This window comes from Branchiostoma floridae, chromosome 13, assembly GCF_000003815.2.
Source record: "Branchiostoma floridae strain S238N-H82 chromosome 13, Bfl_VNyyK, whole genome shotgun sequence".
NCBI classification, from domain to species: Eukaryota; Metazoa; Chordata; class Leptocardii; order Amphioxiformes; family Branchiostomatidae; genus Branchiostoma; species Branchiostoma floridae.
In genome coordinates this window covers 14153822-14170580 of record NC_049991.1, presented here as the reverse complement: position 1 = coordinate 14170580, position 16759 = coordinate 14153822, and the positions used below count along the sequence as shown (strand labels likewise).

General features: G+C 38.6%; 1 protein-coding gene across 5 annotated transcripts; it reads right to left on the bottom strand.

The window, feature by feature from the left end:
* Window positions 1–196: 196 nt before the first annotated feature.
* LOC118428436 (nuclear distribution protein nudE-like 1) lies at window positions 197–16248 on the bottom strand. Of its 5 annotated transcripts, none has more exons than XM_035838496.1 (9): window positions 15867–16247; window positions 11749–11902; window positions 10058–10252; window positions 8936–9026; window positions 8082–8294; window positions 7563–7669; window positions 7059–7150; window positions 4534–4660; window positions 197–758 (listed from the first exon to the last, which is right to left on the bottom strand). In XM_035838496.1, exons 1-9 carry the CDS (start codon window positions 15950–15952, stop codon window positions 639–641), a joined length of 1185 nt encoding a protein of 394 aa, XP_035694389.1. In that variant the 5' UTR covers window positions 15953–16247; the 3' UTR covers window positions 197–638. The 5 variants fall into 5 exon arrangements, with proteins under 5 accessions (XP_035694389.1, XP_035694391.1, XP_035694393.1 ...); XM_035838498.1 differs by lacking the exon at window positions 4534–4660 and adding an exon at window positions 2161–2219 and having other exon boundaries at window positions 15867–16244; XM_035838500.1 differs by lacking the exon at window positions 4534–4660 and adding an exon at window positions 5243–5286 and having other exon boundaries at window positions 15867–16243.
* Window positions 16249–16759: the final 511 nt, after the last annotated feature.

The window sequence follows — 16759 nt, the reverse complement described above, 5'->3', positions numbered from 1 at the left end:
ATGGTGTTTTGAGTTGAACTGGTCATAAATGTCAATTTTCCTGGCAAGAACAGTATGCTACCTATATATGCTTGGTGATGAACACAACCATGTATTCCATGTTAATTTTTTCGTAATAGATCAGAAGGAAAAGTGAAGACCTTTAAAAACAGCTGTTAGCATGTTGGTTTAATTATCTAAATGCTGGATGTTTTTAATTCATCCCAACGAGGCAAGTGATACGGAGTAATGCTGCACACATCCTCACCAAACTGTAGGTTCATATAGTTGTAGTTGACCCCCATAAACTGGAGAACCCTAAACCTCCCTGTTGAATGGCACATTGAAAAGGGCATTGGAGATTTTACACCACCTATATTAGGCAATATCTTTTACCATTGTGATGGGAGCTCAGTTATTTCAATAGCAACTTTTCTCCTGGCAACTGATAGACATTAGGTATAGGAACATCTGCCTCCCTATTGAAAAGCTGGGGTAGGCGTTTTGAAAAAAAACAAAAAAAAACTTTTGTCTGCTTGGCCATGAGTGGTAATAGGCACAGATGACAACTGAATGTATTCTGCTGGAGGATATATTTTGTGGAATCACGTGTTATAAAGTCATGAAAGCAATGCGTGCTCAATTAAGTAAGAATACAGCTAGAAAGCTATTTGGTAGAAACTCTTGGGGTCAGTAACTGTGTCTTGATTCACACTGTGATCTTCACCAGGCCCTGTGGATTGGGGGAGGACACCGACCCTCTGTTCAGTCGCTTGGCCCTGGAAGGAAAACACATTAAAAGTAAATGTAGAGTTCTTTTATTCTCCCATATTGCTGGCTGTCCACTGTCAAGCTTTACTGGCTGACAAACGTCATTTTGGCAGCACATACAAATCAATATTCCAATCTACCTTTTAGGATAAAAATCTTTTAAAAAGTGGCAACAGGTCATTTCCAATTTGCCAAATGAAAAAGATAATCTACTGCCTGTTCTGAGATTCATAAATCTAGGCATACTTTTTTGTCATATGATTCATTTTTTTAACATGAATAATGGCAAAGTAGAAACGCGTGCTGGTAAAGAGAACCAATTGTTATTTTTTTCTGTTCGAAGACTCATGAGGTTAGGAATCTGAATAGCGCAATAAGAAGAAAAATAAAAATTGTCTTTTTACAGTTAAGTAGAATACATGATACTTGCTAACGCACTGATACAACAAAAACATGCTATTTCCTTCCATGTAATTGTAAGTCATGCATAGACACAAATTTTTACTCGTAACCTTTGTTCAAATTATAACAAACAAATGTAGGAACTAAAAGTGTTGACATGCATTATAACAAAAATGGGTGCAAAAAACATAAACCAATGACTGGCATACAGGAAAGGAAATAAAGAGACAAACAACAACAATTGCCATACATCACGCTCGAAAAAATTCTTAGACCATACAATGTGGGTCAACTTGTACTATGCACGAAAGCTGCCAAGCTTTTTCATACACATGGAAAACATGTTTAATTTGGTGAACATATGACAAAGTACATTTAACAGACAACATTGCAAATCTCGAAAGATACTCTCAATCTGCAAAACTTTATTTTTTTATGTAGACTACCTGCATAATTATGATGTAATGTCATCAGTAATAGATAATGTTTCTCCGGATTTACTTTGCCCCCTGTTAATATGTACATGTTGAGTAGTGGTGATTTTTATGTGAACTGTATTTTTAAAGCTTGTTTCTGCATATATAACATATAACAGATTAGAAAACCATGCATTCAGAACAAGACAATGACTGCATTAATTAACATAAAGATATGAGGAAAAATAAACACACATACATGTATTTGGAACTTTTGAGTAAGGGCTATTCCACTTTTTAATTTAGTTTAGAGGGACACATTTCACAGTGAATTTCTGACTCAGATTATGGAAAAGGACACCAAAAAGGAAGAAAGTAGAGGATGAAAAAATCAGTCAACAAAGGGATCCTGACAAAATTAATGTTTATAAACTTTATGAGCCCTTAAACCCTCTCTGTGCTTTAGCTTCACTGACTAACCAAAAAGAAAGATGGTTACAAATAAGTGGTGACGATGGAATAGCCCCGATGTGGTCCTGTTGACACATATTTCACGTGAGGACCACCCGATGGCAAACACGTAAAAATGTACCTGCGAGTGCCAGCCTGACATGCAGAGCCGAATGCCTGGAGGATTTCCATGCATGTACGCTTGTGGGGGGAGAGAGGGGTCATGAGTAGCACTGCTATAACTGAGGGTTAATCACATAAGGGTATAAGACGTTACATGTACTCACACACAAGGGGAGGGAAACGGGTTAACTCAGACCCTATGAAAACTATTTGTTTTGACTTTGTATTAATGTATGATGGGTGAATGTTGTATGATCAGAACAAGATTAAGAGGTCTTGTATAGACCAGAGTGGCAGAAGATTAGGAGTCATAGATCTAAACTGTAAAAGTAATGAATTTTAACTGTGGGCTTCATGAAAAGTATGGCTGAAAAACTGCAATAAGGAGGATATTCTGTATCTAGTTAATGGCTATGACTAGTATGAGCTTTCTTCACTAGTTTTCATGAATTACGGGTACATGTAGACTACAAGAGTTCATGTACATGTACAGTATGTACTTGGTTCTGGTAGATACAAAGTTAACACTCTGTAGCACTCTTTTACATCAGTACATTTATGCTATTACAAAGAATACTAGTATTCCATCTCCTTTACCACTACTGATTTGGATTGAGTCTGATGTGCAATGAGAAGATTATGTTAACTGAGTTACCAGTGTAGACAGACATGTATAAGAGTTAGTTGTATTATAGCTACAGCCAAGCAGACAAAAGGTTTAAGTGCCAGCACAGCTCTTATAGGAAACAGTGAACAGATTGCAGTGAGCAGTTAGTAAATGAGAAGTTAACTTTAGTTACAATAGGGTAGAGGGAATTTAACAGACAGAACTACACACATCTACCAGGTGTAGTGTTAGTTATGAAATGGGAAATATTGCATGGGGTATGTTAGTAGGCTTTAGTGAACTGGTTGTGCAAAGCAACCAAGTCAAGTAGACTTTACCATGATTGTGTTAGTCCCAGAGTGGTCAAAGATCAGTCACTCTCAGCCGCCTTTAGAATGAGCAAGAAGGAGATGGTATGATTGTGAACATGGGTCTTGTATTGTGAGGATGAAAAGAAATGTGAGATATTGTAATTGCTTACTATGTTAAGATTTTGTACTGATATATATACTCACTGTTAGTCAAAATCTCCAATTATGGCCTGAAATGTACTACCAGTAATTTGCACATGTACATGCTTTTAAAAGCTTGGGAAATTTTACTCTTTTGACATTTTGCAGGGAGAACATTAACTGTACAACACACAACTTGCAGCTTTATCAACTTTTGCAGCCTTGCGTTAACATGCTGCACAGTATGATGGCTTCATGCAAGCAATAATCATGTAACATTTTTTAACAAGTCTGTAGCAACTAAACTTGTTGGAACGGAACAGAAAGGGTAAGAATGAACAGTCAAATGGCACTGTACATGGAAAGCACATGTAAAGCAGCCAACGATGAGGGACACAACTGCATACAATGGGATGCAACTTTTTCAGAGTACTTACATGTTATGACCTTACAGCTCACCTCACTTCATTCCCCCTGCACTAAGGTCTCTATCCTTTCCTGCTATGTAACCAATCTACATTACTGAGTCTCTTAGAATGTTTTAAGTTCTATCTATACCTACCCACACATACAGCTAAACTTTGATGTTCTAGAGAAACTATTGGACTATACGTTAGGGGTTACAGTTTTAGCTTCAGCCATAACCTGAAAATTTGTGAAGGGTTTAGTAACCTTATCACAACGTACTAGATTATATTTTAGACGAGTTATGATTAACAGAGGAACTCTTGTTATAGTATATGGTTATGTTCTAGTAAGTTCTTTCCATCTCAAGTGAATAGTTATGATTCATACAGGGTTTGGTGGGTTGATGGAGTGAAAGGAAGGAAGGAAGCAACTGACAAGTTCAGAAAAATGTCCAGAGCTAAAGCATGCACAGACATCATAAAAATGGAAATGCACCACTCAGATTCCTAACCCTTTTATTCGTATCAAGATAAATTTATATGCCATCTTGAAAAGTGAAAAATACTTGAACGCAGTCTTGTACTTTGATGACAATGAGGTAAGAAAGGTACAATTTGTTCAGATATTACATTGTACACAAGTGTGTTTAAAAAAAATCTTACCTATTTGGGGAAGACGAAAAATTTCTTTTTATTAATTAATTCGTAATTTGAACAGCAAATAATCAGCCTGTTTCACAGCTAACATTGATAACAATTTGACTGACGCATTTATAATAACACATCTGTTCTACTTTCAGCTACTAGCAAATTGGCAAAATTAAGAAAGACAAATGATGTTATTTATCGTCTGAATAACATCATTCCAGTGCATCTAGTAATTGAAGGTGCCATGCATCAGAAGGTAATGGAGGTGGAGACTGGACCTTTCTGTCAGGAGAGTCATGTTTGATGGTGTTTATGGCCTGAACAAGAGAGGTCTCACAGCAGGAAAGGACAGAACACAGAGGCAGGAGGATGTTGTCTGATGGCCGGGAGGGGCCAGCCGGCTGACTGTGGGGGCCAGACAACACCCGGCTCAGGGATTCCCACAGTCGTTCAACAAAAGCGTGGAGGTGGGGATGGAGTGGAGCAAAATGTGCACTATGGTACAGTGGATATCTAGCATTTATGAGAGCATGATGGTGCTCTTTTGCTGTGTGATGCCTACTAGTAGTAGAAAGATCAACCAAACATTCAAGAACATTTTTCAAAGACTGTATATATAGCTACACAAATCAAAAGGGACTACATTTCAAAGTGATACATTGGTTGTGAAAATTGTGATCCTCCCCTTCCCTACTTTTGAATGACTGTGGAAAACTCTGACAATGAAGAAGGAAGAAAAACAGATACCGCACTGACTATAAGCAGTATGAAGTGGTGGATGTATGGGAAACAAAATGATTTCACAAGCACAACTACATAGCATACATGGCCAATAGCATCACTAGCACACATTCTCTAGTGCACAAATAACAAAATCCCACCACCACCACCAAATACATAAGGTCTGAACTGACACTAGAGCAGTGCACTGCACTAAGGCTGACATTCAGGCTACTATAAATGAGCAGAAAACAGGCTAGCAATCACCTGTAGTGTCTGCTGGGCTCTATAAAAACATTATGTTCCTTCTCCTGGAAAGTAAAGAACATACTAGTAAACAAAACTCAATTCAAGGAAGGGTTTGGCTTGATGAAATTTGTAAGTGTCCAGAATCTGTCAATTACAAAAACGAATTTATATTTGTGGGCAATGATCAAGAAAATGGATGATATGTTCTCGGAATATTGAAAAACACAGTCATATACTGTAAGTTAAAAATTCAAAAACATAGCTAGCAACTTCAAGTTCATGCAATGAGAGCATGATGAAATTTGAGAAGTATCACCTTGACCCAGCATGTTAGCACCTTCTAGTGTCAGTTCAGACAAACCTCAGAGTCAGAACTACTCAAACAAAGCTGTGGCTAGGCAGAAGCCTCACCTTTTTATACAGTCTCACTCCAGCCAATCCTTTTTCAACTACTGTAGATCTATTAGTATTACGTAATTATTTGTGTAGCAATTTTTGTCTTACAGCAAACAACAACAAAGTTGCCGTTTTGCCATGAACTTGAGCCTTATCATTGCATGAATGGTGGAGCATGATCAAAGTTAGTTTGCATATATCAAGAAACTACTGCAATTTCTATAGTTCAGATGCTCCATAAACATTTACATCATATGATATGAACTAAACTGAGGACAACACAAGGAGAACATGAAATTTTGTACTTTCTAAACAAGTTGTGGATTGGCTGTATAGAAAGGTGAGCCTACTACTTGACTTGCTGCTACAGGTATGTCTAAAACCAGCCCAGTCTGCTATATGAATTGTCGGCTTACATAGCCAGAAAAGCTGCAGCCACCTCACATGCCACCACTACCAGCCACCGCCAACACCATGCCTCCTGCCACGTGCACTGAATCCTGCTCCACCCCCTTCACAAGTGTACTGGTCCAGTCTCAAACATTGCTACCTGAGACTTTTGACTGTACCACTTTTCAACAGGGGTGCATTGTATGGCACAGGTATTAGGAAAGTAGGGGTAAGGTCTTTGGAAAGCAGCATCACCACAAAACTATGACTATGAGACAGCATAGCCAGACACCATCCACCACAACCTGGGACTATGATGATATGAAACTTGCCTGAGTGCAAACTGTGATTTGGCACGTGAGCATGCAAGCATACACGCTGAGGTAGATGGGATGACTTGGCACAAGAAACTACCACTCAAAAATCTGGATCACATGTTCGAGTGGAGGAATATACTGGCTTGGGGACGACCATGGATTTGGCGAGGGGGTCTTTGTTACAGGGGACTCATTTGGAGATGCCACTGACTGATTGTTAAGTACCAAGTTTTGTGGTCTTGGCTGGCCTGTTACTGGTGTGGTGGTGGTTGGTCCTGACCACTGCCTTGCTGTTCGTGGCGTGGCTGGACTTTCTGGGCTATGTTGTAAACAAAAAAATTACAAGCCTGGTGTCTGGAATCTTTGGATTTGGAATTTCATTATACATTTTGAGCTATAAAAAAGGAGTTGCTTTAAAATCAAAGTGACCTTGTGACACCAGCTCTCCGGTAGTTTGGCAGTAAATTTTAGAAGGGTGTTTCACCACTGAGTCTAAAGGGGGTTCATAGCATTTAGGGAAGGGTTGTCACAAGGCCCCAACAGTAACTCAATGCATAACAGCTTTTAACAAGCAATGTTCATTTATGCAGAACACCATCACCAAAAAGGACCTCAAGTTGAGCAACAAATCCCTGCACCCTTCACCCATGTGATCCAGGCTTGTGAATGCTAGAAAAGTGCCAGGGTTAGTACACGTTGCGAGAAGCAGCCCTGCTACAGGGCACACTTACCTGGGTGAATTTGGCCCCTTGCTACCACTACTCCTACTTCCTGGTTGATCTTTCACAAAATTTCTACATGAGGCCAGCTTGGATTCCAATGCCTGAAAGAAACAAAAATCAGTTTTAAGTAATTTTCAGAAATCTTTGAAGGAACTCAAAATCCAGCTGTCTTAAAGTTGAAGAAAGAAAAATTAACATATGTTGTTGCTGAGTAAACGAATTAAATAAATTCCTGCTGTCTTAGTTAGAGAGAGACCAAAACAAACCTAAAGCAATAAAGGTTGTGGCTTGAAAGAAGAATAGATGGTTCCATTGCACTAATTTCCAAGCAGATCTTACGGTAGTATAAGATAGTATCAAAATCTGCCAGAAGAGTGAAGCCTAGGAGTGTGTTTGGCTACCAGAGCTGATGACTCCCTTTGGCCAACTGTACTCCTTAGCCAGCTTTGATACTATCTTATGCCACTGGTAAATCTGCTTGGAGATTACCTTTGCACATCAACATCAACTTACCCCTACTTTCCTGAGCAGGTCTCCTACAATGTTGAGAGCTGAAATACGAGCGGACGGCGTGAGCGGTGTGCTACCTGAAGCAGCACCATTCATCTGGGAAAAGCTTCCTGTAGGGAAAAGAATATTACAAAAACACATCATGTAATGTCCTGAAAGTAGGAAATCCAACAAAATTTCTTGCATTTGTATGTCCATCTTATGTATTCAGTGCAATTTTGTTTATTCCTATTAAACATCAGAGAAATCTAAGTCAATGATTTTTGGTTCAATTTTTTCTTTTTTTGGGTCCAAAGACACTAAAACACAGCTTCATTAGGCTTGGCAAAACTAGGAAGTACATTTTGTAATTCTCTTTCTTAACCGGTACTGTCAATTTTTTATTTTATTTTCTATAATTTATGCCTTCACTTTTCCTATAGCTTCTTACATGTGTTTTGGCACACATTTACTTTCATCTTCGTCAAATATTGCACAAGCTGGCCAAAATACAATACCATTGTACTGTCAGGGTAACATTACCTCTATCCCTAAGTGGAGGTGGCGTGCCAACAGGAGGTGTTGTACTGATGCCCTTCTCCAATACTGCTCTGTTATCAGGCATGCTGATAGGAGTTGGTCTGCTTCTCCTTTCTACTTTATCGTTGTCTGGTTTCTCCTCATCCTTATCTTCACCAGCTTGTTCTTTACTGGTCGACAGTGGGGTCGGCCGTACATTAAGCTCCAGCCTCAAGTCTGGAAAAGAAAAACAGATCACCAGTTAGCAATCTTTTCACTCTTGCTCAATTCTAATGTACATTTCTTACACAACTGTCGCAACAACATAGTCTTTAGCTATGGGACAAATAAAGCAAGTCTGGTCTAATTGATATGAACAAACTTTCGTGGGTCACAGAATTTCTGCCCTTTGCCTTGTCAACAGCTGGACCTTATCTAAAAATAAACTTTCATCACTGTTAACTGTAACAATTTCTTAACCCTTGGAATCTTGGTTACGGTAAATGTATTTAAGTTCGCGGGGATTTAATTTCATGGGAGCGGGAAAAAGAACTTTTTGCTGTGGTTTTAAGTTCGCGGTAGCACCATGCACTGTAGTCTCTTACTGCCATGGAAATGAACATTAAACCACCGCGAAAGTTTCTGTATTTACAGTAGTCTCACAAGAGTTGAAATCAAATTCTGTTGAAATCAAATTCTTCTGTCTGAGGAAGAATATCAGGGAAAACATCAAAGGGTTGGTAACTCCTTTAAAATATTTTGTAAGGGCCTCATATAGGAATGTGCAAGTTCTAATCAGTAAAATATTCAAGTAAGCTGTTGTGACCAAACAAGAAATACCACAGCTGGTAAGTAATCCTAAGAATAAATATGCAAACCTCTGGCTTCATCCTTTAGCCTTTGTATTGTCTCCATTAGCTGATCCTTCTCTTCAAGTTCACTTTCAAGAAAGGCATTTCTCTCAATTGCCTGAAATACAAATATAAAAAATATTCCTGACTATTCTGGCCATTCAAACACACATTGTCAATGTTTCCTAGTATAGTGAACATTGCAACACTAACAGTAAAATTTTTACTGCCATGGACAATATAGTTTAGACAGACAAATGACCCTTTCTAATGTAGATCAGTAGATGTACAAATTAGTACTCAAAATCAATACATCACATAATACTGTTCATTGACTTGCATTTTGTCTAATGATACCTTGAAACGTTGCGAATTATTTAAGCACCAACCACACACAAAGTAGCATCAGGAAATTGCCGAACCAATTAATATGCATGCCAGCAATATAACAGTTATTCCATTTCATCTACAAGTATATTCTGCTCTAGGGTAAAATCTGAAATTGTTTACCTTCCCTACAACTCACAGTAGGAGGTCTGATCCTCTCTTCAATAATAAATGAGCTTAGCATTGATTTTGTCGGGCTATGCAGGGCAGAATCAATTTGCCCAGGCTGGCAAGCACAACTTGGCAGCAAATTGAAAGGAGGCTGACAGGTGTAATATTTCACCGCAGTGCTCTTTGATGCTTAATTTGCTTTGGCAGAATACTTTTACTTGAAGGGACAGGAACACTTTTCAAAGGTTCCTTACAAAAAAGGGCTGTCTTCAGCTTTAAATTTCTTTTGTCCCACTCATTCTTTGGGAGCCCTCGTTGTTAATTTTCATAGATAAATCCATCATTTTAACTTTTAAGCTAACATTTTTATCAATTTCATGTCTCAAAATTTTTTTGGCAGAAACCTTTCTCCTTCCCAACAAGCAAATCTTCGTCCTGGGACGGATGGACGGGCCCTGGAGACAGCTCTAGTATGAAGTATGCATTCTATATATTGTAAATGCTGTTGGCAACATACTTTAATTGCCCAGCTATTTGAATTTACATGATACTAGTACTTTTATTAAATGATGTGGGTTTTGGGTATACTGTTTCTTTTAGTTTTACATCATCAACCATTATTCATTACTATGAATTATAACAGTTACTGACCTGATTTAATCTTCCATCGAATTCCTCTAGAGATACGACGGTTGCTCTTTTAGCTCTCTCCAGATCGTCATTGATCTGTTCCAACTCCCGAATGTATTTTGCCATTTCCTCCTTCATGCCCATGGTCTGAGCCAGATCGTCCTGTAACTGTGTGATCTGCTGGTGGCTTTCTCTCTGACAGATTTCAAGCTTTTCCTGAGAAGAAAATATCATAATGTGTGATGTCAATCATACAAAGTATTATCATGCAACAACAAAGATGAGATTACTACTATTAATGCTGATATTATATCTATTAATATTAATTAATTTTAACAATGGTTGTTCCATACAAAAAAAAGATGACTTCTGGATTAACTATAGAACTTCTTCAGTAACTAGTTTTAGCAGCATGAAATGTTGTCTGTTAAAATATTCATGCATCTCTATCAGATGTTGAGTCTTGCTATTTTCAGGATAAGAATCCGTAGGGACAATCATTGATAAGATCTTGATAAAGTGACTTCAAGCATGTATTTTGGAAACACTGCACTTGTAAACCTTCAGGACTACTTAGCATTTATAAGTTACAACAAAATTCTTCCTGTCAACTTTCGTCCAGACTTTGCCTTACTAACTTATCCATTGTTAAACATGGCTGTCATCTGCAATAATATGAAGCAAACACGTGCCTGGATAAGCTCACAGAGGGGCGTGAAAGTTATATATACACATTACATCAAGTCAAAGTGTATATATAACAGTCTGCTCCTGAAAGCAAACATTACGTGGCTTCAAAGGGGCGTGATCTTATTGGCTTTTAGCGTTTATCACCAGCAAATATTGATATCATTCAAAATTAGGACATTTTTGTGTCAACTCAAGGGATGTGATATCGACCTGTATGCATTACTAAGAGCAGGCTTTTAGGTGGGATTTCAATTACCAGTTTATAGCTTGCCTGCTGTTACAGTAAATGGGAATACAGCTACTACTGAATGGTTACTCTATCAACCTAAAATAAAGTTTGAGTGGTATATTCTAAAACCTACAATGCATTCGGCAGGAGGGTGTCTGCTGGACACATATGTTTTTAGCTACCACCAGCAAATATCACTGGAAACAAATCACCGATAAAAGACTTTCTACAATGACAAAACCTCTGGTTTCAAAACATTCTGTCAATAGCTAAGTGTTTCAAGGGGGAGGGAGTAGACAAAAAGCGTCTTCCATGTCTACACAGCAGATGAATGACGACTGTATAAAATTTCATCTACACAATGGTGGTAAATAGACCATATCCATCTTGTACCTAAAGTGCCTGAAATAGAGACAGCTACCTTTTTATGGAAAGCTATTGGGGTTAAACAGTATGTGGCTGACAATGTTTCACATAATCAGTTCTCCTAAAGACATAAGATATTAGCATGTTATGCTTCATAGATAGCAAATACACAGTTACTTTCTATCAATGTTATGTTGTAAAAGACAACCAAGAGTGTAGAGAAAGAGGCTATAAAGAACTGACAAATATTCTAAATAATAGTCAGTAAGGTGTTGCTTTTTATACTATGGACATGTATCATCAAATAAAATCACCATGCATAGCAAGATGATTTCTGCTTCCAACAAAGCAAAAAAAGTGGTACAGGTATGGCCAGACCTCTACTACACGGTACTACTCAAAACTGACAACCACCACAAAACATTACCTTTAATGACTCTACTTCCATCTGAAGCCGCTGACATGAGTTTTGCAGGTCTCTGTTCTTCCCCTCTACCTGCTCCAATTGTGCTTCCAGCTCAGCTTCCAGCTCTCTACTTTCCTCCTGGAATTCGTCAAGTTCATCTCTTGCATCTTTTACACTGAAGGGAAAGAAAAGACACGTTTTAGCTGAATATCTTCCTATCTTACAACCTCATGAAAATGAATGTGTGCTATGCAAGATACCAGCTTCTTCCATACAGATGCAAATCAGTAGGCTAATCTGCAATGGTCAGTGTTTGATTTACATGCATGTTTTGCCCTTCTCTTTAAATAGCTTACATCAATCTAGCTGAAAATGTGAATTCTGCTATCTTTGGTACCATACTGGCATAGTGTCAGCAGCTTACATGTTCACGTTGCTAACGAGGTCACTTATCCTAAGATTCTGGGTGATAATTTGTCTGAAAGGTGCTGGAAAATGACGATAAGTTAACCACAAATCTTTATCTCAATTTTGCACTTGGACTTAAGAGTAGTCATAGCACTCATCAATATCTCCGTTAGATCATGACTAAGATTATACCTCATACAAAACATGTATCTGTATACCTCATACAAAATTATGATGTCATAGAAAGCCATCTTTAGATTAAGAATAGGCGAGATCAATTTTATAGTGCATGGCTCACTACTTGGTTATGTTGGTAAATCTCCTTCTTCCACTGGATTGCATTCTATAGACTACAAGATGGGCAACCTGATTTGAAAATGGCTTGAGGCAACTGTTGTCACTGTTACTTGCAACATTTACACAGCAGGCCCTTCCCTCCCCTTCACAACCCTGGCCTCGCAAGGGCACTTACTGGGGGATCAATTCAACTTAGGTCAATCTTCATGTACTACAGTAATGCTACAAAAACTTAAGTATAGCATTGTGCTGTGATATACCTGTTTTCTGAAAATTTCAGCATTATCCAAATGTAAAACCCTAGTATTATGGACTCTCAAACTATGCAGCATGCTTCATCATGTCAGACTAACTTCCATTCTTGACATCAAATAGCCACTTGGCTGCTAGCAGTTGACAGCTCATGACAAATTTGGTACTGGGAATAGTACTTTCCACCTTATGACTTGCAAATGTTTCTCCTGTTGGTGCATTTTGACTGCATTAGTTTGCTGTCTGAATGTGGTTGCAAGATTGCTATTCAGATCACAGATAACGTCCCAGCTTGTAGAGAATGATTTTGTTTTAATGTACAATACCAAGCACATTATGTTCACACAGTAATGTTTCCAAACACAAACAACACAAGTTGGTGCACTTATGCAGATGAACTGATTACTGTGGTTAATCTGTGATTAACTTTTGCTTTTCGTCAATAAAAAAGGGGTGGCACCGTGCATACAAAAATGTACATCTATATATTCACCATAGTCACTAGTGCAAAGGAACAGGGGTGCACTGAAATGTAACCAATAACATTAAATGGTGATTTCAAGGTATGCAGCCCTGGGGAACTTCACCCCCTACACTAGCCACCTGGTCACATTAACCACACATGCCTGCATACCACCACAAAATAGGTATTCAAATGTGGAATAGTTTGAATGATTTGCCTAAAACAGCTAACTACCCCAACTGTTTTCAATGTTTGTATGCTTGACTGAGACAGTGAGTTGTGTTGATGCCTGTGTGTTTGTGTGTGATATTCTACAAATAGCACAATAAGAACAACATACCCTCCCTAATATCTACACACCTGCCACCATGGTTAGCTGCCTACTGTTTGATGTGACAATATTATTATTGAGACATGAGCTTTGACACCTACTCCTTGGGTGGGGACCCCATAGGGTACTTGATACTATCATCATGATGAGTTCACCGCCTCTGCCCTTATTGACCTCAATGCCTAATGCTGCCAATGTTTACCAACCCCATTACTCCCAAATAACATTACCTCTTATCCATTATGAAAGTCTGTCCTTCTGCACTATGGTATTACTACTGTCAATGCAAAGACACAGACTTCTAATCTAAGTATAGATTTTGAGGATTAGATTTAGAAAAAGGTGAGCCCCACTGCCACTGCTAAGTGCCTTCCCAAACATTTGGCATTCCACATCTGTACTTGGTTTATTATGGCAGGGTAATGGACAGCACTCCAAACATTAACATGTGGCAGAGCCTTGGTAGAAAGAATGTCAACAGCAGACTTTAAATTCAGTATAGGGTGCATGCCAGTACTTGTTTATCCCATGTTGTTACTCCTCCAAACCTAGTAAACATAACTACGTCAGATCTTCCGTAAATAGTATCATCAGGTTGGTAGATCAATTGCACAAAGTCTTCTTCGTTACACAACCTTCTTTTAATTCTTCCGTAGAAGTTTTGGCGACTATCTGTCACCTTCATCAGTACAAAATGAACAATACTAACATTATCGGTGCGATATGAACTATACAGATTCAGTGCAAACTGAACTTAATCTATTGTATTGTGACGTAATGACTTGACATGGAAGTGTCAGATAGTCACTGAAATGTCTACGGAAGAATTAAAAGAAGGTTGTGTAACGAAGAAGACTTTGTTCAACTAAGTGAGATCTCTTATGTACACTGCTGACTTTGGCAGCACAACATTGGACCAATTGTTGGCTTGTTCTACTGCTACTGTGCTAGATGTATGTTGACTACATCAGTAGTTTTTCTATGCCAACCCCTGTGTACAAAGTCACTGACTTTATGGGAATTTATTGGGTGATAATGATATGCATAAGCCGTTTTTTGTATCTTTGGAATTTGGTATGACCAAAACATAACTCTTTTATACGTTTATACAGTCTCTCTTTGCCTGGAAGTGGAAGCCTGGATAAGGTGTGACGTACTTCTAGATTTACACAAGATTCTGTGGGCAGAGCAGCAAGGCCTGTTATCATTGTGCAAATACTAGAGTATTACATCACTAGCTTATCATATATCACAAACATTACAAACTCTTGGCATGGAGAAAGTCATTGACAGTCTGCAATACACATGACCACTGGTCAGGCCTATCCAATTTCAGTTGATCTGAAATCTTCAAGATGTAAATGATAAACATGTTGATATCCTGGAAGAAGACAAATGGATTCAAGACCATACTTGAATGCCCAATACTAGCCAATGGTAATCATTTGTCACACCTGAAGTGCCTGAGTATTGTTCCTTCAGTCTGTTCCATTCCATGTTATGTATTGTAACTGTAATGTTTGGGCTTCCTTCACAAAAATGGTGAAAAACATCTCTCAATACTACGTTTATCTCTCAATGCTGTCCATGAAACTAAACATTGCTGGGCAACAGCAATAATCTATACATTGTACAGAAATCAACAACACAAAGAGAAGGAAGTTATTATATTTATGATTTTGTAAATCATTGTAAGCAAAAATTCCTAATTTGTCTGACAATCCAACACTCTATTGTAATCAGTTTTCACATTCTATTGTCATCATTGTCTCCAGACTCTTATTGTTTGTTCCAGTTTCCACTACTTTTATCTGATCAAACTACTTGTACATGCATCTAAATAGATATTCAGAAGTTTCACACCAGTTGAAAGCAGTTATTCACACCACTTGCCACACCATGGAGCTAACTGATCATGTGGTATTACTGGATTACCATTATAACAAGGAAGGTGCAATTAAGTGTATTTATACCTACATTACAGGTGTTGTTGCTGTGTTTACCTGCGTCACTAAAAAAGTCGTCTGCATCATAGTGCATGACCAAAAAAGCTTGTCATCCTCAAAATTTGTCACTTTGCTCTCTTTCATCGTGTTCCAGAAGATCTTTGTCCTGCTTGAAATTACAATCTGAGCAACCACATAATTTGGGGGAGAAGCTTGGAATGTTTTCCTAAGTTAGTTGAGGCGACTTTTAATCGTGATGTCATGTCGTTGTGCCTCGTGATGAGGGATTTTTAAACTGTCCCAGCCCCCCACCCACATCTACATCGTCAACTTAGACAAGTAGCCCACCAAACAGCAAAACGTAGACTACCAGCAGGAAGACAGTTCTTTCAAAATGTACCCCAGATGCATATGTATAGAAAGACAAGCGTTTCCAGGTTACCTTTGTCTTAATTCCAACGCTAGGTCTTTCCAGTACTTGATCTCTGCCTCTGGACTCGAGAAAGTCGGTACCTCCTCGTCGTCCATGATTTCCACGAGAAGGAATAAACGTCTTAGGACGCCCAAATGTCAGGCAATTTCCTCAGAATAGCTTCAAGAATACTTCCCCTTCTCCTTGGGCGGCAAAAACAGTGCGTCACGAACTTCCCGTAGAATCTCCGGCCGGCCAAATTTTCAAAGTCTGAAAATTCAAACGCCCTTCGCCACAGCCAAACCTCCGGTTCCCCTTCCTGGTTTCCGCGCCCCTTTACTCCTGTATCCATTCGCAACTTGGTGACGTGTGTGTTGAAATTCTTTTCACAGATTGATCCACCTCATGCAGAAATGTCAAATTTTGAACTTGTGTGTACTTGTGAGAACTAGAAATGTTCAATTTCAGCCAATGTGGCGCCTAAGTGCTGACATACCTCGAAACGGTGTAATGAACTATTTCGGGACAACTGCGACCGTTTATCAGAATATCATTACGCCGTCAAACCCGACCCAAGATGACCTGCCGCAAGAGAGACAACTTCTCAATTTTACGACACCACTTGACAACTGTCAACTGACAGATGCGGACAAGTTTATATTTTCGTCACCTGCAACAAATATCTATGATCTTACAAAGGAAAACATTACTTTCGATGGAACACAAGCGATGGCTATATAAACTGGCCTTCAGAATATCCAGCAAAATCGAATGATTTGCTATTGAAAATAACAAGGTAGCTCCCACACCTAACAATTATATTTGATATAAAACTTCCTTATGAGATGTAAATTATTTCATGATTACAAAAGGTTCTTATAAAGATGCTTTTAAAACACATATACTGCTTAATTGAACTCTAT